A 21,267-nucleotide genomic window follows, 5' to 3' on the forward strand; every position below is an offset into this window, starting at 1 on the left:
TTGGTTTTGAGATGCAGCCATACTCTCAGATGTAAAGGTGTGTGTCATAAATCAACAACTGAAGTCTGTATAATAATGCTACTCTGACTGCGTCACCTGGATGATGATGCTAATACCAGTGTGCAGTTTGTGTGCACATGGCTTGCAGATCCATCAAGCCCAGATGGGATACTTCAATGAGGAACAAGCGGTGCTACGCACAGGAGCAATAGCTTCCACCAAAGTCAGAACACTGTTCAGGTTAAGTGACATGCAGCCAACAAGAAAAGTGTGGCTTCAATTTAATGATGATATGCATGGGATGAGCTCAGCTCATCTCCAGGAACTATTGGAGTGCTGTACAAAGTGTACAAGAGGTGCCCCAGGCTCTTGCACTGTCTATGGAGGATCCTCAATGTGTCATTTCATTGTGCTCACCTTGGCCATCAACACATTGGTTAAGTTAGCAGAAGTGGAGTGTAGAAGCCCCCTGACCAAGCCTGGAATTCAAGAGCATCCCATCAGAGCCTTCATGGATGAACTGACAGTGACAACTGCTTCAGTGCCTGGATGCAGATGGATCCTCCAAGGTCTTGAGAGAATCAATGCATGGGCATGATTGTGTTTCAAGCCAGTAAAATCCAGGTTACCAATGCTGAAGCTGGGGAAGGTAATGGATAACTTCTGCTTATCCGTTATCTGCAGTCACAATCATGACTGCAGCACATTGTTCTGGTTAGATCAGTGGTGGTTGGATGTGCAGCAACCAACAGGAGATGTGAGCAGGAGTGGAAGAAGTTCGCTCCAGCAGGACGGTGAGGATTCAGCAGTGTGGACAACATAGAAGCAAGCTTTAGAAAGAAATATCTCTTGTCAAGAGTTCTGAAAGGCAGATCTGCTCAGATCAAGTTTTTGATCCAGTTGGTCTACTGAGGTGGACTGCAAAGACTTGTCCAGTCTTTCTACAGGGCCCTCAAGCTCTTCAGCATCCCAGGACTGCATAGTAAAAAAAAGCTTTTAAAAAAGCCACTGAAGCTGCAGAGAAGGTATCCAGAGTCATTGGGGCAAGGGTTGTCATGTTTGTCTTCCTCCTTGTGTTTTTATGTACACAAACATGTGCACAAACTTAACTTTCTTTCAATTAAAGTTTAATTCCCACCCTGAAACTCTGCACACCCAAAACTCATCCCATGTCACAGACAAAAGAGTGCTGTTGTTCCATGTCAAGATTTTTAAATATTCTGTTTGATTTCTTAGAATCTCACCTTTTAATTGTCTGTGTCTTTGGTGGAGGATTTTTGGGGTTTTTTGCATATTTCAATGAATTACATATATTCTTTTAATTAAGTATTGTAATTCATGCATTTGAATATTTTGGCAAGTTTCAGTTGTTTTACATGCTGATGAAAGTGAGACAAAAAAAGAGACACAACACATTGACTCATATATGTCGCAAGCAAAACATAATAAAAGCTTACTAATCATTCATCAAGGTCTTAAGAGTTCTTACATTTCTCTTGTGTTCCTGGAGGGTTGCACATTGTCACAACTTGGGACATGTGTTTGTTAAGCAAGATTCAGGTTCACAACATGTTTTTATGTCCAGTGGGAGCTGGGTATTATCTGGACTGGTCACTTTGTATAGATTTCATCTTTCAACATTTCATAACAGAATTTACTGTCGAATTCTTGGCGGCGAGAGGACATTTTCAGTTGCTTAGACTTTGAAGCCTGCTGTAAATGGCTCAGTGTGGATTAGAGTGTTATTCTGGTTCGGCGCACATGATGACTAGTAACACACGCAATTGAAAATCAGAAGGCGATGACACAAACCTGGCTAGTGCATGATGTCATTTACACCACGGGTTAGACGAGGCCCTCGCTACTCTCCCTACTGAACTCTGTAACTGTAATTGAATCTCATGACATCAAATCCCCCATTCACCATGACATATTTCAAACATCACTGCTTGAAGTGAGCCAAACATTCTGGCAAATTCTTGAGATGCCACGGCTGAGAGCCTTCTGACATACCGGTGCTCATGACAAGCTGAGTAAAGGTTGTTTTTCACATCTACAGTTTGATCTGCATCAAAAACCTCCACATGTGCAGTAGTCCAAACTATTTTTCCTCTCAATTACTTTTGCCTGAGGAAAAATACAGAACGTGACATAAACAAAGATCTTTTTCATCACAAAACAAAGTTGCTATTTGTCGACCTGCTTTAGAAGCAACAAGACCAGAAAACTATACAAACTATAAGCACCCTTTAATTAACTTCATTTGATTGTCTGTAAAAGAGATGGTAAAACACGAAGGTCAGATCAATGGAGAGGAAAAGCAGTCAAGAGTAAAGTTCTCTGCAGCAAAAGAGCGAGAAGCTGTGAGGATGGGGTTCTCGGCTCGTCCCTGCAGGCTCGGGCAAAGCTGAGCTGAAACAAGTGAGGGATGACTCTTCTCATGAAGGGGGGGGGGGGAATTAACTAGGATTGCCTTGGCTCAGTGCACTCGCAGCCTCTGCCAGTCGAGGCTGCAGAGGTATAATAAGGTACATGGATATAATGAGGCCTGAGCACATCTCAGTTTGAACTGTGGGGTTTTCAGAAGAACTGAATCTCTATCTTGAAATGTGTATTTATTATTATTATATTTTTGCTTCTTTGCACTTCCTTTCCTCTTCTGTACATATCATTTTGGTGATGATAGTTATTGTTGCAATGCGGTTCCAAAAATCAAGTTATTTTAGAGGCTATATGTGTTTATAGTTATAGAGAAAATACAACAGAACTACTATGATGGAAAAGAAATCCCCTTCATTCCTCTGTTTCTGCATCTTTCCTGTATTTCAATATGCAGATAGATGTTTGCAAAAATCTGGCTTATCTCCATATGACCCCCGGGACGTCCCTTTCCCCGAAAAACAAGAGCACTGTTCAATTCTCAGCCCCACTGAGTGATTCTATGGAAACAGTCTGACTATTGTTGGCTCATAATAAGATGATAATTTTTTATCGTTCCTTCAACTCTGTGCTCTGCCTTTGATGCGCACCAATATCTCGACATCTGAAAGTTGACGGATTTGGCTCGCATTGTCATGGTCCCACTTTAGGAGGAAGATAAAAATCTTTTTTTCTGTGACAGAGAGATCAACAAACACTTAAGAAGCCACAGAAATGTTGTAAATATCTAGACATATTAAAAAAAACAGTGGGAAAATAAAGCTGTGTGAGAGCTGGTGTTCATTACTCTTTATCTATACTTTGTTTCAAGAGATCTGAATAAAACCCTCTGAGGATGGGCTCTGTTTTATATTTGAGTTGGCCTCATCAAGGCTTTCTAACCAGGCTACATTCTGAAATAAGTGAGATTAAAATTAAACCTCAGATCAATATCTTTCTATTTATATGTGGAAGAAGAGCTAATTTACCTTCGCTGAAAGTTATTGGCCTTGCAAATCCACGTCAAAGCTTAAAGAAAAAGGCTTTATTTACTCTAACAGAAACATCCAAACATACAGGATTTAGAGGGGCCGTAATGTGTTTGTCCTGAATACCTAAAGTGGCATGTGCATAGGATAGAAAATGTAGAATTTCTGAATTTCAACGAATTACATTTGCACATGAAGCAGAGAGATGTGATTCAGAGTCATCACAAGATGTACTAGCGCTGAGCTGGTGCTTGAGAGGAGCAGAGAGAGGGCATGACACTTACGTTCAAGGCATTCTTAGCAGCCTCCGCTTCTGATCGACTGTCAAAGCTGACAAACCCCACCGGCTGGGGAGACAAGAAGACAGAACAAAAGGAAGAAACATGGTTTAAGGCAGAAAACTGAGTCTGCATTTCTGTCTGAGTGACATAGACATGTTGTTCTTTTTTTATTTTATTTTTTTATATCATACCCAACCCCCCTCTCTTTCTCCATCTCTCTCTCTCTTTCTCTCTCTCTCTCTCTTGCCCTGTTTATAAAACTGTGGCGACAGAGAGAAAGAGGGGGGAGAGAAACGGAGGCTGGACGCTTACATTGTACAAGGAGAGTTCATCATTCGGCTCCCCTATGCCCAAATACGGGCAATGTGAGAGCTAGAGAGTGCATGTAAGAGTGAGTGTGAGAAACGCAGAGAGGGGGCTGAAAAGGCTGAAAAAGGAGAAGAGATAGAGGAAAAAGACAAACACAGGAGTCTTGAGTATCAGAGGCGAGAAAAAGAGATGGAGGGGAAAAAAACAAGTTGTGAGGTTGAAGGTGAGAATGAAAATGAAGTAAAAAAGGTTTTGAAGACCTCTGTGAACAGGGCTGTCAGTGGAAGCACATGCAATACATTCTGGTTCATATCTATTTCACCGGAGCTCGTTTTATATTCTGGTGACATCACCGTAGAGCCGGTACTTGCAATGGTAAAGGTGAGTGAGCAAGCGTGAAAAGCAAAAAAAAAAAAAAAAAAAGATGGAGGTTTTTGGTTCTCTGTTTTCTAAAACATTGTTCTAAGATATGAACAAAGAATAACACATCATTTTTTGCAAAGTGGATGTGCTTGTGGATGTGGATGTGGGGAAGTAAAGGGATGTGGGGGTGAGGAAGAAATCTCCAAACATGTTGCTCCCGTGGGGTTGCGCTGCTGCGTGTGATCTGGAAAAGCAGTCTAGGGTTATGGGAATTTTGAAAGTAGAAAAAGAGGAGGAGGAGGAGGGTAAAAAAAAAACAGACTAAGTGAAGACGTCAGGAGGAAGAAGCGTAACAGGAATATAAATAGAAAGGGTCGGGAGATCTGGCTCTTGCTATATATGGAGATGGCTGTGGACCGGAGAGAGGGAGATCGATTGATTCACGTGGCCATTGTCATTGCTTTTAGTCAGGAGGCGAGTCGCTCAAAACAAACACGACCCTGAGGAATGTTGTAGAAACACTTTGCGGGACCTAGTCATAAGCATCGGTTGAAATTTCTCACACTGATGATGGCAATTGTGAAACTATGGGGTGGTGCAAGAGAGGAGAGATTAAAGTGCACAAAGAACTGCTGAGTGTCTTACCTATTCATTAAACAGACAAAACAAAGACAGCTAAACCTGCACCAGACAATATTTTATAGATTAGGAAATTTAGATTTATGCAGCTTAAGCAAAGGCCACTGTAGGCTTTGGACTGTCACTGTAAAGCTGCAGTCGTAACTCCAGCTACAATGATTAGTAGATTAATAGATCAGTGACTATTTTTGATCATCTATTAATTTCTATTAAGTTACTTTTTAAGATGAAATGCCAAATTTCTCAGTTTCCAGCTTTTTCAATGTGAGGTAAACTGAATGCTTTTAGGTTTTGGACATTGGGAGCTTCTTTTATGAGATTCCACAGACTAAATGATGAATCCATAAATTGAGAACCAGCAAATTATTAATAAAAATATTAGTTGGAGTCCAAGTCACAACACAAAATCACATCAAAAAAGGTACAGTATACAAAAAATTACCAATGGATTAATTAAATTTTGGCGATGCATAAGTGGACATTGTTATAATATTAGAACAGTTGCTAATTACTGTTTGAATGCTTTTGACAGCAAGAAACCACAATGAAACAAAAAAAAAGAGAGAGAATGCAAGTGAAGGGATTTTGCTTGTTCTTAAGATATTCCACTACCAGAAAAAAAAATCTCTCCTTTGTTCTTAGTTTTAAAGGTATTATACTCAGCACATTCGATCTAAATCACCCTAAACCCTTCTAATGAGCATGTCATGTCTTTACGGGAAACAGTGTAACGTGGTAATAAGTACACTGACATGAATCTAAATTGCTTAACTCTGGATATGGACACCTGCCAGCTGAGCTCATTTTCAGTCCTGCGCCCCTTGAGGCAAAACTCCGCCGTCAGTACTGCTCTTGTCAAAACGCTCGCTTTGACACCTCAAAATTCTTCCCCTTCTCCCCTTCCCATCCCCATCCCACCGGAGTTGACTGTCTGTGACTACAAGCGTAATATGTGACTGCCAAAGGCAAGTTGGTGCAACACTTTTTCCCCTTCTCCCAACCAATAAACCTTTTTTTTCTATTCCTGACAAAGTGTGCTAATCCTTCATAGTCAACACTTAAAGGGTGGGGGGGGGGGGGGGGGGTGGACGGACGGACATAGAGGCATTGATGCACAAGATGTTTCATAATGCAAACAGTAACTACATGACAACAGATTGACTCATGGCTTCATTCATTAGTTTCTTTGCATACCTGTTTTGAAGTGAGTTTTATTAAGGAGCCCTCATAGCCCTGAAACAAAGAAGGACACAATGTCAGAACAAAGGAAAACACTCTGCTAACAAAGACAAACATGTTTATGTATAGGATATCAATATTTTAGTAAGTACATTAACAGGTCACACCAAAATATTGCATTACAATAATTATAGTAGGAAAGGTCTACATTTTTTGCATTGCAGGGTAACAACTGACTCACAACTGGATGGGCTGTTTCATGAGTCATTCATAATGAAGACCATATGGAATGAATCTGTGTTTCTTACCTGTTTAATCAAGATTCAATACTTTCATCACTCATGATATGAAGCATTTACTCTGAGCACATGGTGTACATACCAAAAGCATTATCTAAGTGAGGGATTAGATGCATTACAATTGTCTCATTATTCACTTAAACTGTGCTGCTCCTGTGCCATTTAGGTACATTATTCTAGGGCAATAGTCCAAAAAGCTTGTAACATTTACATGCATTCACCTGAACTAAACTCTAGGACTCTTTGTGCTGTGGCAAACTGAAGTTTCTGAGGTGAAGCAAATAGCTTTGTTTTTGTGTCGCAGGCAGTGAGCCATTTTTCCATGAGACACACACACACACACACACACACACACACACACACACACACACACACACACACACACACACATACACACACACACACACACACACACACACACACACACACAACTTCCCATGGATCAAGATGTGATTGAACCTAGGCTTTAGAAACACAGACACTTGAACCTCGGGAGAGTTTCCATTGCCGTTTATTTCATCACCATTAATGGAGGTCCCATTGACTGCTGGAAAGAAAAGCTGCTAAGAATAGCTGCAGCCCATCCATTAAAAACATACAAACATACCTTAAATGGTCTGAACAGGAGATAGAGCTCCCGCGGCTTAATATCCAGTGGTAGTCCACTGACAAATAGCGTTCGGACCTGAGGAAGACAAGAAAGAGATCATGTATTTTTCATTAACCTCGACTAGTTATAAATAGCTACCTTGCGTACCTGACAGTAACAGATGAGGTTATGAGGGAGGACACTGAAGAAAGGTACATGAGTTAAACAGTTCTCTAGGTTTGGCTTTAAACCAAAAGATAGACTTTTCAAATACTGTACTGATAATGTCTTTCAGCTCAGCAAACACACTCACACACACACTATCACACTCACTCACACACACACACACACACACACACACACACACACACCTTTTTACAGTAAGAGTATTGTGTTCTTCTGTGTAATCTACAGCCTTCTGTGTTTTATGGCAGTCCTCCCTCACAGCTCTACCCTCTGTTTTACATTTGAACTTTTCAACTTGCAACTCAAGTTTGCATTGCATGGAAATTACAATGTACAGTATGCGTTAGCTAAGAGAGACTAACATTTAATTGTTCCGGTCCATACTGAGTCAAAGAAGGTGTAAAACCACAGGGGAGTAACATAAGAGGGACTCTAAAAGTACTTTCAGGAGAGGAAGTTGTCACTGTGTTCATAGAGAAATAAATGAATACAGTATGATGAGTATGCTCCATGTGTGCTTCGAGTACAGTTGGGAGTTCGAGTACTTTGTAGAAAGCTATGAGCAATCAAATCTCAGTTTCCTACTATAACGCACACACATATATATATATATATATAGGACACACAAGAAAGCCAACATTTTAACATGGATAGGGCACAAACTCCAGCAATATTGACCATGAGAAATAGAAAAATGTGGACTTTAAAAAAAGGCAAATATCACTGGTGGTTAGAAGATACAGCAGATAGTTGTTGGGTGGAGGTGTACATATTTGAGGTACTGTATGCTCTAAGAAAAGGGCCGACATGAAATATTGCTTTAGAAACTATGGGGAGAATGTAGCAAAGAACAAAGTAAACATTTACCGTGTACTAAACTGTAAAAAGTGCAGTTGAGCAACAAGTTTTAAAGACCTGCCACTCAAGAAAGGTTAAAAGGACATGGCTAATTAGGGAGATGCTGTGGAGCAAGCTATGGAGTAGGAAGGGTTTGTTTCAAGGTGTTAATCACAAATAATCAAATCATTCATTTAAAGGAATTTTACTCAGTTTATTCAGTGACACAGTATTATCAAGGTATTAGATGGTGTACATGACCACTAAAGGACATCAGGCCTCCACATCTGCACCGAGCCCTAGTTCACTCACTTCGTGGAGGACTTAAAACGTGAGCTGCCTTCATGTGGACTTTGTTGTCATGATTTAAACAGAGGTCAGATGAGTCTTAGAGAGCAAAGTAACAAGAACAGACGTTAATGTGAAGGTTAGAACGAGGTTTGAGGACTTTAAAACGGCAATAAACACGGAATTAACCATATTGTGTAAAAACCATGAGGAATGCTGAACGAAGCTTGACTGCCTGGTCTGATGCTGTTGAGGCTCTGAAAGGGAGATAAAATGGCAGGGAGCTCTGACTGAGCAGAGGATTAACAGCATGACCATCTCAGTCTACCCTGACTACACCACACAGGTGGCCAAGGTGTGGGCAGCCTTCAATGGCATCAGACAGCAGCTCAGAAGATTACAAAGAGTCCAGTTTGAAATCTCTCATCTCATCTCATCATCACTTCGCAACACCTATAATGGCATGGAAAAGACCTTCCTGGACCCATAAGAGGGTGAGAAACAGATATAGACTAGAGATTTTCCACTGACCCTAAACCTGAGTTATATAAGGAACTGCTATTGCTGTAGATTGAATTTGACAGCTTGGCATTTAGACATATTTAACAGATTTTATTTAAACCATGACAAACTTTTTATGAACATGGCAACAAAATGGGTAGACTGCTAGCAGAAGCGGTGGCTACAGTATTTCAGATCCATTGGACACCTAGTGTGACTTCCCACAGCCCCAAACTATTGATGTATATTATATAATGACAGTTTAAAAAAATGTTTTTTCGATAATCTTTATACAATGGATTATAATGCTTTACTTGACTAAATAAACAATCCAATGACTGAACCCAGAAATTAGCTCCAAAGCTAATATATCATAAAAAAGGTAGAGCCACCTTGGACTGTGGTGCCCATCAGCCTAAAAGCATTCTATACTGTGTGTCTGTTAACGCATTATAACATCATTGCACCTGACCAAATGTGTGTCATACCAGGCAAGCAATCTTCTTACAGCGTGCATAGACTGTTTAATGTGCTCTACTCTTCTCATTCTGCCCAGCAAGCAGAAGTTGTGCTCTCCCTAGATGCAGAGAAAGCCTTTGAGCGGATTAAAGGGAAGTACCTTCTCTCAGTTCTGGAAAGATTTGGATTCGGCCCATTATTCATTACGTGGATCAGACTATTTTATGCAACCCCAAAGGCATCAGTGTGGACCAATTCCATATGTTCAGACTACTTTCTCCTCCATCATGGCTATTGCCTATCTCCATATTTGTTTAATATTGCTATTGAACCCTTAGCTATAGCCCCTAGAGCAGAAGAAAAGATAGCTGACATTGTGGCTCTACCCATAAAGTTTCTCCCCGTAGAATCCTTATCTTGGCTTATAGATATGTTTCACCATTTCAGAAGACTCTCGGGCAATGAATAAACGTTTCCCAAAGGCTGATTTTTTCTAACCAAATACTGTAGCATCATTTCTTAACTACAATAACTTTCGATTTAAGCCGGAACATCATTCATTTACCTATCTTGAAATTACTCTTACGTGATCTTATAATGATTTATATGGTCATAACTTTAAAAATGTAGACTCTACAAAACCGGAGCTTGTGAAATGGGCATCCCTATAGGTTTCCTTGGCAGGCAGGAGTAAAGTAATTAAAAAAGACAGTGTTGCCTCATTTCTTGTAACTGTTTCAAATGATTCCTTTCTTTTTAGAGGTCCTCTTAGTCATATCTCTACATTCACTTAGAATAAATCTAACCAAATCAAAAATAACCCTTTGGAGATGCCAAGACCAATCTGGGACTGCCTAATTTTGTGTTTTACTGCTGATCAGACAATATAGTTATCACACTAATAGCAAACATGTCAAACATAACATGTGGCCATATTCCCTTGATGTATACTGCAACCATCTTTTTGCTCCTTCCTAAAATTATGCAGCATTTCAAATGTGGCATAAGAATCCTATTTGTAGATGGCACTTTTTCTTCATTTTAAGTTCCTCAACAGGACCATAATATGCCAGACACACTTCTTTAGATACCTCGAGGCCCACAAAATAGCAAATAGTAACCTGTTTTCCTGGGCTCCAGCAGTGGTTGTTTGTTAGAGGAAAAAAAACTACAATGAATACTGTAGTTTTCCAGCCTAGGGTTACATAACAATGGGTACAGGCTCTGCACTCAGTAAAATTGGTAACTTTTAGCACATAGACAGTGCCATTCCTTCATTAACACATTCAGGAGGTCTTTCAAACCTCCTGCGTATTGGCACCCTGGCTAACATTCTCCAGAAGGGTTTGTGTGAACAGCAGTGATTCTTTCAACATATGTAGACACATTATCACCAACACCAACAGACATAGCAGCACTACGAGACAGACATGCTGGGACATCCTGTCACATCTCATGAATGCAGATCTGGTTACATTTAGGAGGTGATGAAACAGGAAAATACCATTCATTGCATGTAGTTTTAGCCCGGCTCTGTCCTTAATTTAATGTCAGTGCAGCAGGCAGTTGTTAACTAAGGCATTTGTAAATATCAACTAGAGCAACACAAACGATATGTTTCTTCTAATAACACAACAGCTCAAAATCCCCTTTTTTCCAATGTAGTAATGCTAAGATAACTATGGCACACAACAAATAACAAATTATTCATTTCATAGACAAGTTTATTATCTAAATAGGAACTAATTATATGACATACCTTAAATGATTGAATAATTGAAACTAGCCTGGCTCAGAATCATAATTGCTTTAGGGCACAGGAGACATCATGATCAAACAATAGACTGTGTGCATCAAACCAACTTTCACAAGCTCCACCCTACACAACAACATCAATACTGTGAAAGTGGATTTGGACCTGTAATTTAATTATTTTTTCAATAATCTGATTCTGTTTAAGGCTGAATTTAGAAAAAAGGTAGGTGTGCAATTACACAGAGTATATTCAAAGCACCCAGATTCATTAAATAGTGGATTCACAACTCAGGGGACAAAGGAACTGCTGAAGTAACACTACACCTCATTCCCACATGTAACTTGATATGCACCGCTGGTGCGAAAGGCAGAGCAACACACAAACAATGGAGCTTAGCAACTAGGAGAGCAATAGCTGGTGAATGCTAACCCAGCCATCCAGCCAAAAGTCACTTCGGCCACTTTCTCACCTTCATTCTTATCTTATCTTATCAGAACTAAGCTGAACCCTGCAGGGCCATCACTGGGATCTGTCTCCAGCAGATCTGTTTAAATAAACTCCATTGAGGGTCTCCTTATATGGCAACAAAGAGTCAGAACAGGATGGCATCAATCAGACACAAGCAAGGGCAGTCAGGGACAGCTGTTGAGGCTGATAAAACTAACAGTGTAGTGGTAAAATGTCCTGTAAAAAATACAAGTGGTGCTAAAACTCCAAATCCAAAACGGTGTTTGAGGAGCGGACAGCTAAGTCACAAAAAAAAAAAGCTTTGGGTTTTGAAATCTCAGTCATGAATTGGTTCTGTTTTCATTATCGTTTTCCCTGTTTCAGAGAACAAGGCCATAAATCTTGTTACAGCTGCACATGACCATAAAACGATGCCAGGAAGACATCACAGGCAAAAGATCTGATGTTGGATGCTGCACTCACATGCTGCTGTTCAGATGACAGATTTATATTTCACTCTCCATTTTTGTTGTTTCTCTTCAAGAGGAGAAAAGTCGACACCGAATATCCGAATAAGCAACTAAACCTGGTTTGACTTTTAAATATTAATAAGATTACAGTAATGATATGGATGTATTCTTAAATGAAAATCATGTGTACTGAAGCTTTATTCTTTTCTTTTTCTCAAACACCACCTTAAACAGAAGGTTGGCACACATTAAGAAAATCTTACTCATCTATCCCTCTCTTGCCAGGCAATCTAAGATCCCATCTTTGATTTAGTTCCTATCCTCAGTTATGAGGCTAACAAGACACTTAAGATCTGGATCCACCACACAAGTTAAGACAAACACGCACCACAATGTGCCCTCTACATACCTAAAACAATGGGACATTCTTGTCTGTGTCAGACCTCATTCCTGAGACTTCCTCACATCAGCTGTTGGGATACATGATCGTTTTGCGGTGTGTTCGGCTTGTAGCTGACTACACATGCTGGATACGCAGCGATTCACAAGCAAATGTGTCAACACTTCTCTCCTGCAAACATCTGCTGTTGATTACAGTATCAGTCTTTATTTATGTTGCTCTCAGAGAGTTCGAGAAGGCCCACACTGCATCCAGGTAAAGACATCCAAGGTTTCACAATGTAGTAAACTAAACTGAGGGTCAAGCCAGTTAAGTAGATTTCTCAGATTTCGTAAAAAGCAAAGATAAACCTTTTGCCACTGCTTTACTGGGTTTAAGAGGTATTGTTTTATTGGTCCCTCCTGAGACACATACTTACATTTCCATAGTGCTGAGTGGCTTGGTATGGGCCTTTGAATCATTGACCATTTATGGCTTGCTCACACACCAACACGCAGGCAGGCTTCGATCAAAAACAGCAGTCCCTACCTACCACAAGCCAGCTGAGTACTTCACAGCCGGCGTACCAGCACAGTTCCCTGGCAACACTGAAGCGGAGAACAGCAGAGTGTGGAGCCCCGGGCCAAAAACATCAGATCTTATTAATGCCACTACTGCAGCAAGTCCCAAGGGATCAATGTACCTCTAATCAGAGATCCTTGACTCCACAAGCCCCGGATGAGGTCATCACCTTATTGATTGACTCTATCATTGCGCCTTGCAGGGTTTCCAGTGCCACCCAAAGGTTGGAGAAGAAGGGTCCTCTTCTCACAACAGCACTCTTAACATTATCTTGGGGGATAATACCAGTTTAAAGAGAGCCAAAATGAGTCAAAACTTTTATGTTGTGCTCTATTAATAAGAAAACCTCACTTGCTATAACACAAATGGCTAAGATATACATATATAAGGATGGTGCATTTTTGCAAACACCATTTCCCATGAGCCCAAGGCCATTGCAAGTTAAACAACATCACCTTGTCAGAAAAGGTGAGTCAAGTGGCAGCGGCAAGTTCAGATGTGGCTAAAGAAAACTGCAATGAACAGTACGAGAATTTTTAGACTACAGTGGTTTGAGGTAAAAAGTTGGAGAAATGACATTACAGGAGGGAGATATGTTATGATAATGTTAGTAAAGATCCTGATGTGCTATTGAATTCTCATTGGAGCGATAGGTTTTTTTGCATGCTAACAAAGTAATCATTGTTTAACTTTGCTAAAATCACAAAGATTTAAACCTATAATTGCAGCTGTTACCTATCCTGGAATATGGAAACCAAACTAATTTTGTTTTTGCAGAAAGACCATCAAAAGAAATGCTAAATGACAGATTGAACTCTCAATGCAGAAGCTAGCGGAGTAGTTGCTAGCCTGGTTCGACTCTCTACTAGAACTACAACTACTTGGGTTTTACTTTTTGTAGGTTTTGGCTATTATCATTTCTATTGTTTGGGATAACAATGTTCACCAAAGTAATTGTTGAGATCTGGCAACATGGCAACATATTTTGCCATGTTGGACTTCTTTAGCAATGTTGCAATCGTTAGCAATTACCCTGATGAGAACAATTTTATCATGACCAAAAGAATCCTGTAAAATCTACACAAAAAAAAAGATTGTAATAAAATGAAATAATCCATGATATGAGGCAAACACAGGAGCAAAAGAAAAATGAACTCCACCTTCCCTATGCAAAGGTTAATGAATTTAGCTTTGAGCCAGCACTTTTGATGCAAAAAACAGCTTCAGATTGATGTTTTTTTCTTGTTTTACTAATGAAATATCGTGAACAGGAAAATCAGGCCCTGAAACCAAAAGACCAACCTTCCACAATAAAATACCCAGCCTTGATTTTACAAAGCCAAAATTTACACCACAGTCTAACAATACAATAGATAAGATGTTATACAAAGATTGCAGTTTGTCAGCCATTATAAAAGTGGCTTGATTTATCTAATTAAACAAGCCAGTAATTTATTCATGTGTAATTTCTATTCTGCTTGCATTGCAGACTGAGATAAAAATGTGTTATACCTATTGCCTGAAATGCCTCATTATAATCTGCCGCACTGTGTGACTTTCTCAGATATTTGCTTTGACTTTAATTGAGCACTTTTTTGACCGTTCATTCCGTCTGAAATGAGGGACACGACCTTGGTGCGATGTGAGATGATTACTGTGTTTCTTTCTCGCTCCCTCTGTGTGTGTGTGTGTGTGTGTGTGTGTTCGACAGCCAAGTTAATAGATAGAGGTCCTTCAAGCCACATGTGGCCAGACACAGCTCTAACCTTGAAGCAATGAAAGAGAGGATACAGTAGCCCATTGTGGTGTGTGTGTGTGTGTGTGTGTGTGTATGTGTATGTGTGTGTGCAACAATGCTGCGATTACCTGAATATGAAATCAAAAAAAAGCACAAAAGAAATCTTTCATTGCACACCCACACGAGTTGTTTTCACATCCAAGTCTTTGCTGTGACCGAGCTAAAATCAAAGTCTACCCATAAGCCCATGTGAGCTGGGGGCAAGTTGAGTTTTCTTGCATCAGTTCAGCGCCACGTTATTAAAAACAGTCTTACTGACAGACTCCCACACTCCTTTGCTGTCTGACTTGTCACTGCTCTGTGTTGGCATCGCTCTCCATCATCCTCACAAGTTTTTTTTTTCCCCTTCCTCTTCTGTGTCAGGGAATGTGAAGAGTGAGAGACTGCAGGCCTGAGAGGTGTCAAACGACCATAAATGGATGACTCCGTTTGTCTGTTAATCGCCTGGGTTCAACGGGTCAAGTTTCACATTCAGGGTCGGGGGGGTCACAGGTTAGGCAGTTATCAGGTTATTCCGTAGTTCAGAGGGTCAAATGTGAGGTTGAGCACATCCTAAACATTACAACTGATCTCTAAAAAGAGAGTTTCTTTGTTTTTTTTTCTTTCCTCTCTCTCTCATTCCCCACAAGTGCTTTCAACTAACGATTACAGCCCAGTAAGAGTCTGTAAATGTTCCAACAGGTTAACCTTTAAAAGACATTTAAACAAATGACCTAGGAAAAGCAAGTAAGTGCCCACTCCACCATGTTTTTCCTTTTCTTGCTCCATGACTATTTTCTTCCTTTCTCTATTACAGTTTCCCTTGTTTTAAATCTAACCTGGAAAAGAATACTTGACTTAATACCACATATCTGTACCTTTTCTCTCATCAACCAGTTTTGGTCTCCTTAAGGCGTCATTTGGATGACGTGTGTGGAAGAGTGACCCATTCACAGACTGTCAGTTAGACATCAGTTTGACTCCTTGGCTGTCAGCTTAGTGTGCGTCAAAATCTTTCATACCAGTTTGCTCTCTTCTTCCTTTTCCTTTATCTGATGAGTCTCAATGAATGGACTTAACATTCCAAAGTGCTCATTAACGTGAACTAACCCTCAAAGTCCGTGTCGGCCTGTCTTGGGCTCCCTTTGTTGCCGCTTGCCCATGTGGACACTTTAGACTGTTTGGTTTTGAGCTTGGGTGAGCAGAGGGTTAAAGTGTCCGGTGCAAGCGAGGAAAAAACAACATTAGATACTTAGTCATCCTCTGTGTCGCCATCAAAACATCTACATCTACGTCTGCTGCTAACTTGTTTGACTACAGCTGTTCCTGTTGGTTTGTCAGTAAGGGTACTTCACAATGCCTCATCTAGGGCTACAACTGATGATGATTTTGGACAGTTTTGGTTGAATTTTGGTTCCATAATAAACTGTTTGTGTCAGGAGCTAAGATGGCTATCATGGTAAACATCATACCTGCTAAACATCAGCATGTTAGCATTTAGCTCTACTGCTGTGCCTGAGAACAAACCAGACAGAGCTGCTGCCAACATGTAATAATAATAATATGTTCAATTTATTGTAGAGGTACTCAAAGATGCTTTACATAGACTTAAACATATTTTGTTGTTGTTGTTGGTCAACTCCTCAACTTATCTTCAAATTGAAATTTGGTTCAATGGTATCTACTGAATGCATTTGAGCACATTTAGTTCCTCTATTCCAAATGCTGCATAACAGTCTGATTAGTTTGACTGGTTTGCATAGTGAGTTTAGCCAATGATATCCAAGAGCGGTTGTGATTAATTGAGTGGTGCTTTTATCAAATGCCTTCAGTGTAAATGTGTTTTATGTGCTTATAAAGAAAAGGGAAAATCTACATTCTTAAGTAACATTTCCTGGAACAGTATATCACTACATTTAAATATATTACAGTTTACAGTGGACAACATATTAAGAAATGAGGCCCTGTTTGAGCAGTTTAGAGGTATTCCATCAATGCCTATCCACAGACTTTTACAAGCCAATCTTTAGAGGTGTGACCTTGGATATCTAACGTTCGCTGGTCAGCCAAAAGGCTGTTGGCACACCGTTGAATAGTCGGATAGACAAGTTTCTCCTTGTTACCGTTCTGCGCTCCTGTCTTTAGGGCTCTTCCCATGACCATAAACGGTCCTTCTGTTCAGAGATCTCAGGGTCATGCTTTCAACTTATGGGCCGATAAGGGATAAGGAGTTTGTCAGCTGGGATTAAATGGGTGCGAGAGCGAGCAGGACAAGGGGAGGAGGGAGTAGGAAAGAGGAGAAGAAGAGTGGCAAATTATAAACAGTCCCAGGGTGGAGGGAGGGAGGGGGAAAAAAGGGAGGAAATGGCCAGTGAACAAGATAAAGAGAGAGAAAGAAGAAAAAGGGTGGGACAGACGAAAGGAAGGAGGGAAGGAAATGGAGGGGAAGGGAGATAAAAGTGGCAAGAGGGAGAAAGAGAGGAGGAGGAGGAGGAGGAGGAGGAGGGGGAGGAGGAAGATGGATGGGGGTTGGGGTGGTCAAAAAAGAAATAAGAGACTTAATGAGTGAAAAAAGTGTGCATAACATAAAAGAAGTGTGTGAGAGTGCAAAGAGAGACAGAGAGGAGATACAGTAAGGTGGATAATTATAGCTTGTGAGTAAGCAATATTAAGTGGAGGTGACAGAATAAGCACATAAATACAGTATGACAAAGCAAGACAAGATGGCTGACGCTGTCTAGGCAAAAGCTCCACTTGCTTCACCCGTGCAGCCTATCATTTATTACAAAGCAATACTCAAAGTTGACAACACAGGCCTTTTAAGGAAAGCAGCTGCATTTATGAGTCTTCTCTCTCCTCACTCGTCAGTTTTAATAGTTTACATATAGCTATAAATAGATATGTATATATATATAAATATCAGGTGGCACAATACTTTATCGCTCACTTTTTTCTTTTCTTCGTCACATCAGTTTAACAGTCTCCTTCGCCAGCCATTCCTGGCACTAAGCCTTGTTGTTGTCTTTTCAAATACCTCTTGTCACATAGCTGACAAATGGCTAAGATAAGATGACAATTCCCCTGGCGTTTTTATAAATAAACTCCAACCTATCAGACGCGTAGATGGAACAAGGTTTTACTGCCTGTGTAAGCCTGTATAAGAGCTTTTTATTGTGTATATCCATATATATTTCATGGTATATCAGCTTTTTTTTTTTAACGAGAGTCTTAATCTACAGTAAATCTCTCTATACAATGCTTCTAACAATCCCTGAGATCCTTTGTGTCCTTTCTCTTTTCGCCCATCACCGCCACTTTACCCTCTAGGCTCCCCTCTGATAACGTTTCATGTCACTGAGAGTTAATATATCTGCTTGCCCTTTTCATAGACACATGCACACGTACGGACCACACACATGCCAACGCCACTGCGCTTACAGAACCGGAGTGGCCTCCCCTCCGCTTCACCGTGCTTCTCCAGCAGCGTAGCTCCCCACCTCCATCTCTTCACGGAAAAGGTCACACTGGCCACATGACCTGCTATTTGAAGAAGACCTGGTGGATACCCAAAGCAGGCCGAGCACAATCCAATTACACCCCAGGGAGATGCGCCGCATTTGCTGAACTCTGCTTGAGTGATATTCTGTTTCTCTTTGGGCGCTTGTAAAGATCCACTTACGTGTTTATGGTCAACTAGGAACTAGAATCAACAGATGTCTTACAAAGTTCATGCTCCTGCTGCAGTTACTTCCAGGACAGACATTTTCAATATGATTTGGTCAAATATGAGTTCAACTAAAACAAAGTCATCCTGTAGAGTAAACAATGAAAGACTAGATGCTCTGGGTTCACTCATTTGTCAAAAATCAGGTGCTGTTTGTTCGTGGACGTTCAAAGCTGAAGAGGCTGAAAGGTCTTGACTAATACATAAGAGTTAGCAAGAGGAAAACTGACAGCGAGAAGGTCAAAGGTCAAGCTTTGTCAGGTGACTTGACTGGCTATGATGCATTCCTGTACTGCGGCTCTACCTTTTCACTGTTTCCCATCATTCCTTTCCAAAAGTAACCTGCATTAAAGTTAATACTGCAACAAATGATTATTTGTCATTAATTATTTATATTGTAGTATATATTAATAGAAAAAATATTTTTTATTAATCAGTTGTTTAGTTTGTCAGGAAATAAAAAAAATGTACATCAAAAATACCCAGAACGGATAAGTGACCGTCTTCGAATGGCTTGTTCTGAAATTGAAATCCTAAAGATGTCTATTTCACAATGACTTTAAATAACAATAAGCAACAACTTTTTTACATTTGAGAAGCTGGAAACAGTAAATGTCTTGTTGTTTTGTGTGACAAATTACTTAAATGGAAATAACAGGTATTTTCATTAACAAGTACAGATTCTGTTCACTATTTTCCTGAGTAATTGATTACAACTGAAGAAAATACTATAAAATCCTATAAAACAGAGAAAAGTAGCAAATCTTCACATTTGAAAAGCTGGAACCAGCAAATTTGGCATTTTTTTCTTGATAAATAACTCAGAAGATTAATCAGAAGAGTCAACACTACTCATTTCAGCAATAAAATCACATGAACAACGTTCAATAAAAAGGTTTCCTTCCTCCCTTCACTACATGCACTCTGTCATGATATGTGATCATCATGATAAACACAAACATGCCTGGAATCCACCTCAGCTCAGTCTTCATGAATATACTTAACTCTTTCCACAGTTCAAAGTTTACAAAACATGTAAAAACATATGCAAGTGTTCTATTAAACCCATCTTTAAACAAGCTTTTCTAAAAACAAATCTAGTCTTCAGGGCTCTTGTCCTTACAAGGTCTGGAAACCACAGCTGACTGAAACATATCTTTAACATTCGCCATGTAACAGACGGCATGTCAGCTAGACAGCATCAGTGGTCATTGAGTGCCACAGTATGTGAGAGCATCCAGAACACCTGATAATAAAGCTTATCAATCTAGCTCCAAAGATTAGATGCTGCCGGGGCCGAAACTTGCATACCTCGCCTGCAACAAGACCATGTTTGGTGAGCACTGGTCCACACAAGATAAACATTAAGCATCGTCAAGTTTTGGTGTACACTGATGATGGCGTGTGAGGTTGAGCAATGAAGCAGACATGAGAAGCCAAGCTTGCTACGGAGCTTTACTGGTGCGAATCAGTGATCCATTGAGTCGCATACTACACTGTGCGAGGGGGGGAATGCCGCTGTTGATCAGCATGTGAGAGTCATACCAGCAAGGTTGTTAAACTTTGGCTCTCACAAGGTCATAGTTTATGGTGTTGTTAAGCACAAAGCTGTTTAGCATTTTACAGTTAGTGGTTTTGACTAGGGGGAAGTTTGTGAATTTTTCGGTTTGAAGGATGGATGGGGACAAGAGGATTATAAAAACACAAAACAACGAAATAACACATGGGTAAACCTTGAAAGTATGAAAATAAAACACTATACATTTGTCTAAAGAGTCTGTTCATGAGTAGTGTGCAAAAACAAAAAGTGCAAGTCATGGCATCTCACCCAAAAATAAGTCACATTGTTCTTGTCGTTTTGAGTGTGTCTTTGTGTGAATATGCACACCCGTCTGTTTACATATGTGTGAGAGGGAATGTGTGTGTGTGTGGTACTGAGTCCCAAAAACCTGCCACTCGCCTGCATCTAACACGCATCCTTACATAAAAGATAAAGTGGTGCTGTCGAACCTTACGTTAATTCACAAGTAAATTGAAGTCCCTGCCAGTCTGGATGGCTTCCAAACATTTCTAAAACCATTAGATTGCTGTGGCCATTACACCCTCAGTCTGAGTGTGTGTGTGTGTGTATATGTATGTGTGTGTGTGTGTGCCTTTTACACAATGTGAGAGGCAATGGTTGTCTAATCCTCCTGCTTGTGAACATCACAGAATTTCAAATGTCTTTAAGGGGGATGCTAGTTTGCAGGTTTATTCATCCGAAAAAATTAAGGCTGCAACTAATGAGTGTATTCATTATAAACCAATCTGTCGACTATTTTCTTTTTTTTTTTTTTTTGTTAAATGGCAGAAAATAGTGAAACACACCTTACACAAGTTCCCCACAGCCCAAGGTGACATGTTTAAATTGCTTTCTTTGTCCGACAACCAATTCATAAGCCAAATATTTCATATAAAACAGACATTTTTTTTGTATTTCTAATTGAAAAATAACTTGAACAATTATTTATATAGTCTCAATTAAATTCCTGTCTGTCCGCACATTGTTTAAAATCATTTCCTTGTAATGTTTTGTCCTCATGGAGAGAAAAAAAAGCAGGGCCAGTTGGAACAAAGGAACAAAGACAACAAACAAAGAGACATGTAGTGCTGAAACAATTTGTTGATTATTGAATTAGTCGATCTACAGAAAGATATATACAACTATTCTAATGATCTTTGACTTGTTTATGTCATTTATTGGAAAAAAAATATGACACTGAATACCAGGAACTTTTGGACTGTTAGTCAGAATT

General features: G+C 40.0%; 1 protein-coding gene across 3 annotated transcripts in view; it reads right to left on the reverse strand.

Annotated features, from left to right (window-relative positions):
- The window catches only part of LOC128383328 (RNA-binding protein with multiple splicing-like), a 40,867-nt gene that overhangs the window by 17,581 nt on the left and 2,019 nt on the right, over positions 1-21,267 (reverse strand). For all 3 annotated transcript variants that reach the window (XM_053342948.1, XM_053342947.1, XM_053342946.1), the window contains exons 2-4: positions 7,085-7,162; positions 6,194-6,232; positions 3,692-3,754 (exon numbers count right to left, since the gene is read on the reverse strand). In XM_053342948.1, coding sequence (XP_053198923.1) covers positions 3,692-3,754; positions 6,194-6,232; positions 7,085-7,162 — 180 coding nt within the window. The remainder of the gene's footprint in view (positions 1-3,691; positions 3,755-6,193; positions 6,233-7,084; positions 7,163-21,267) is intronic.

Source organism: Scomber japonicus, chromosome 22, assembly GCF_027409825.1.
Source record: "Scomber japonicus isolate fScoJap1 chromosome 22, fScoJap1.pri, whole genome shotgun sequence".
Classification (NCBI taxonomy): domain Eukaryota; kingdom Metazoa; phylum Chordata; class Actinopteri; order Scombriformes; family Scombridae; genus Scomber; species Scomber japonicus.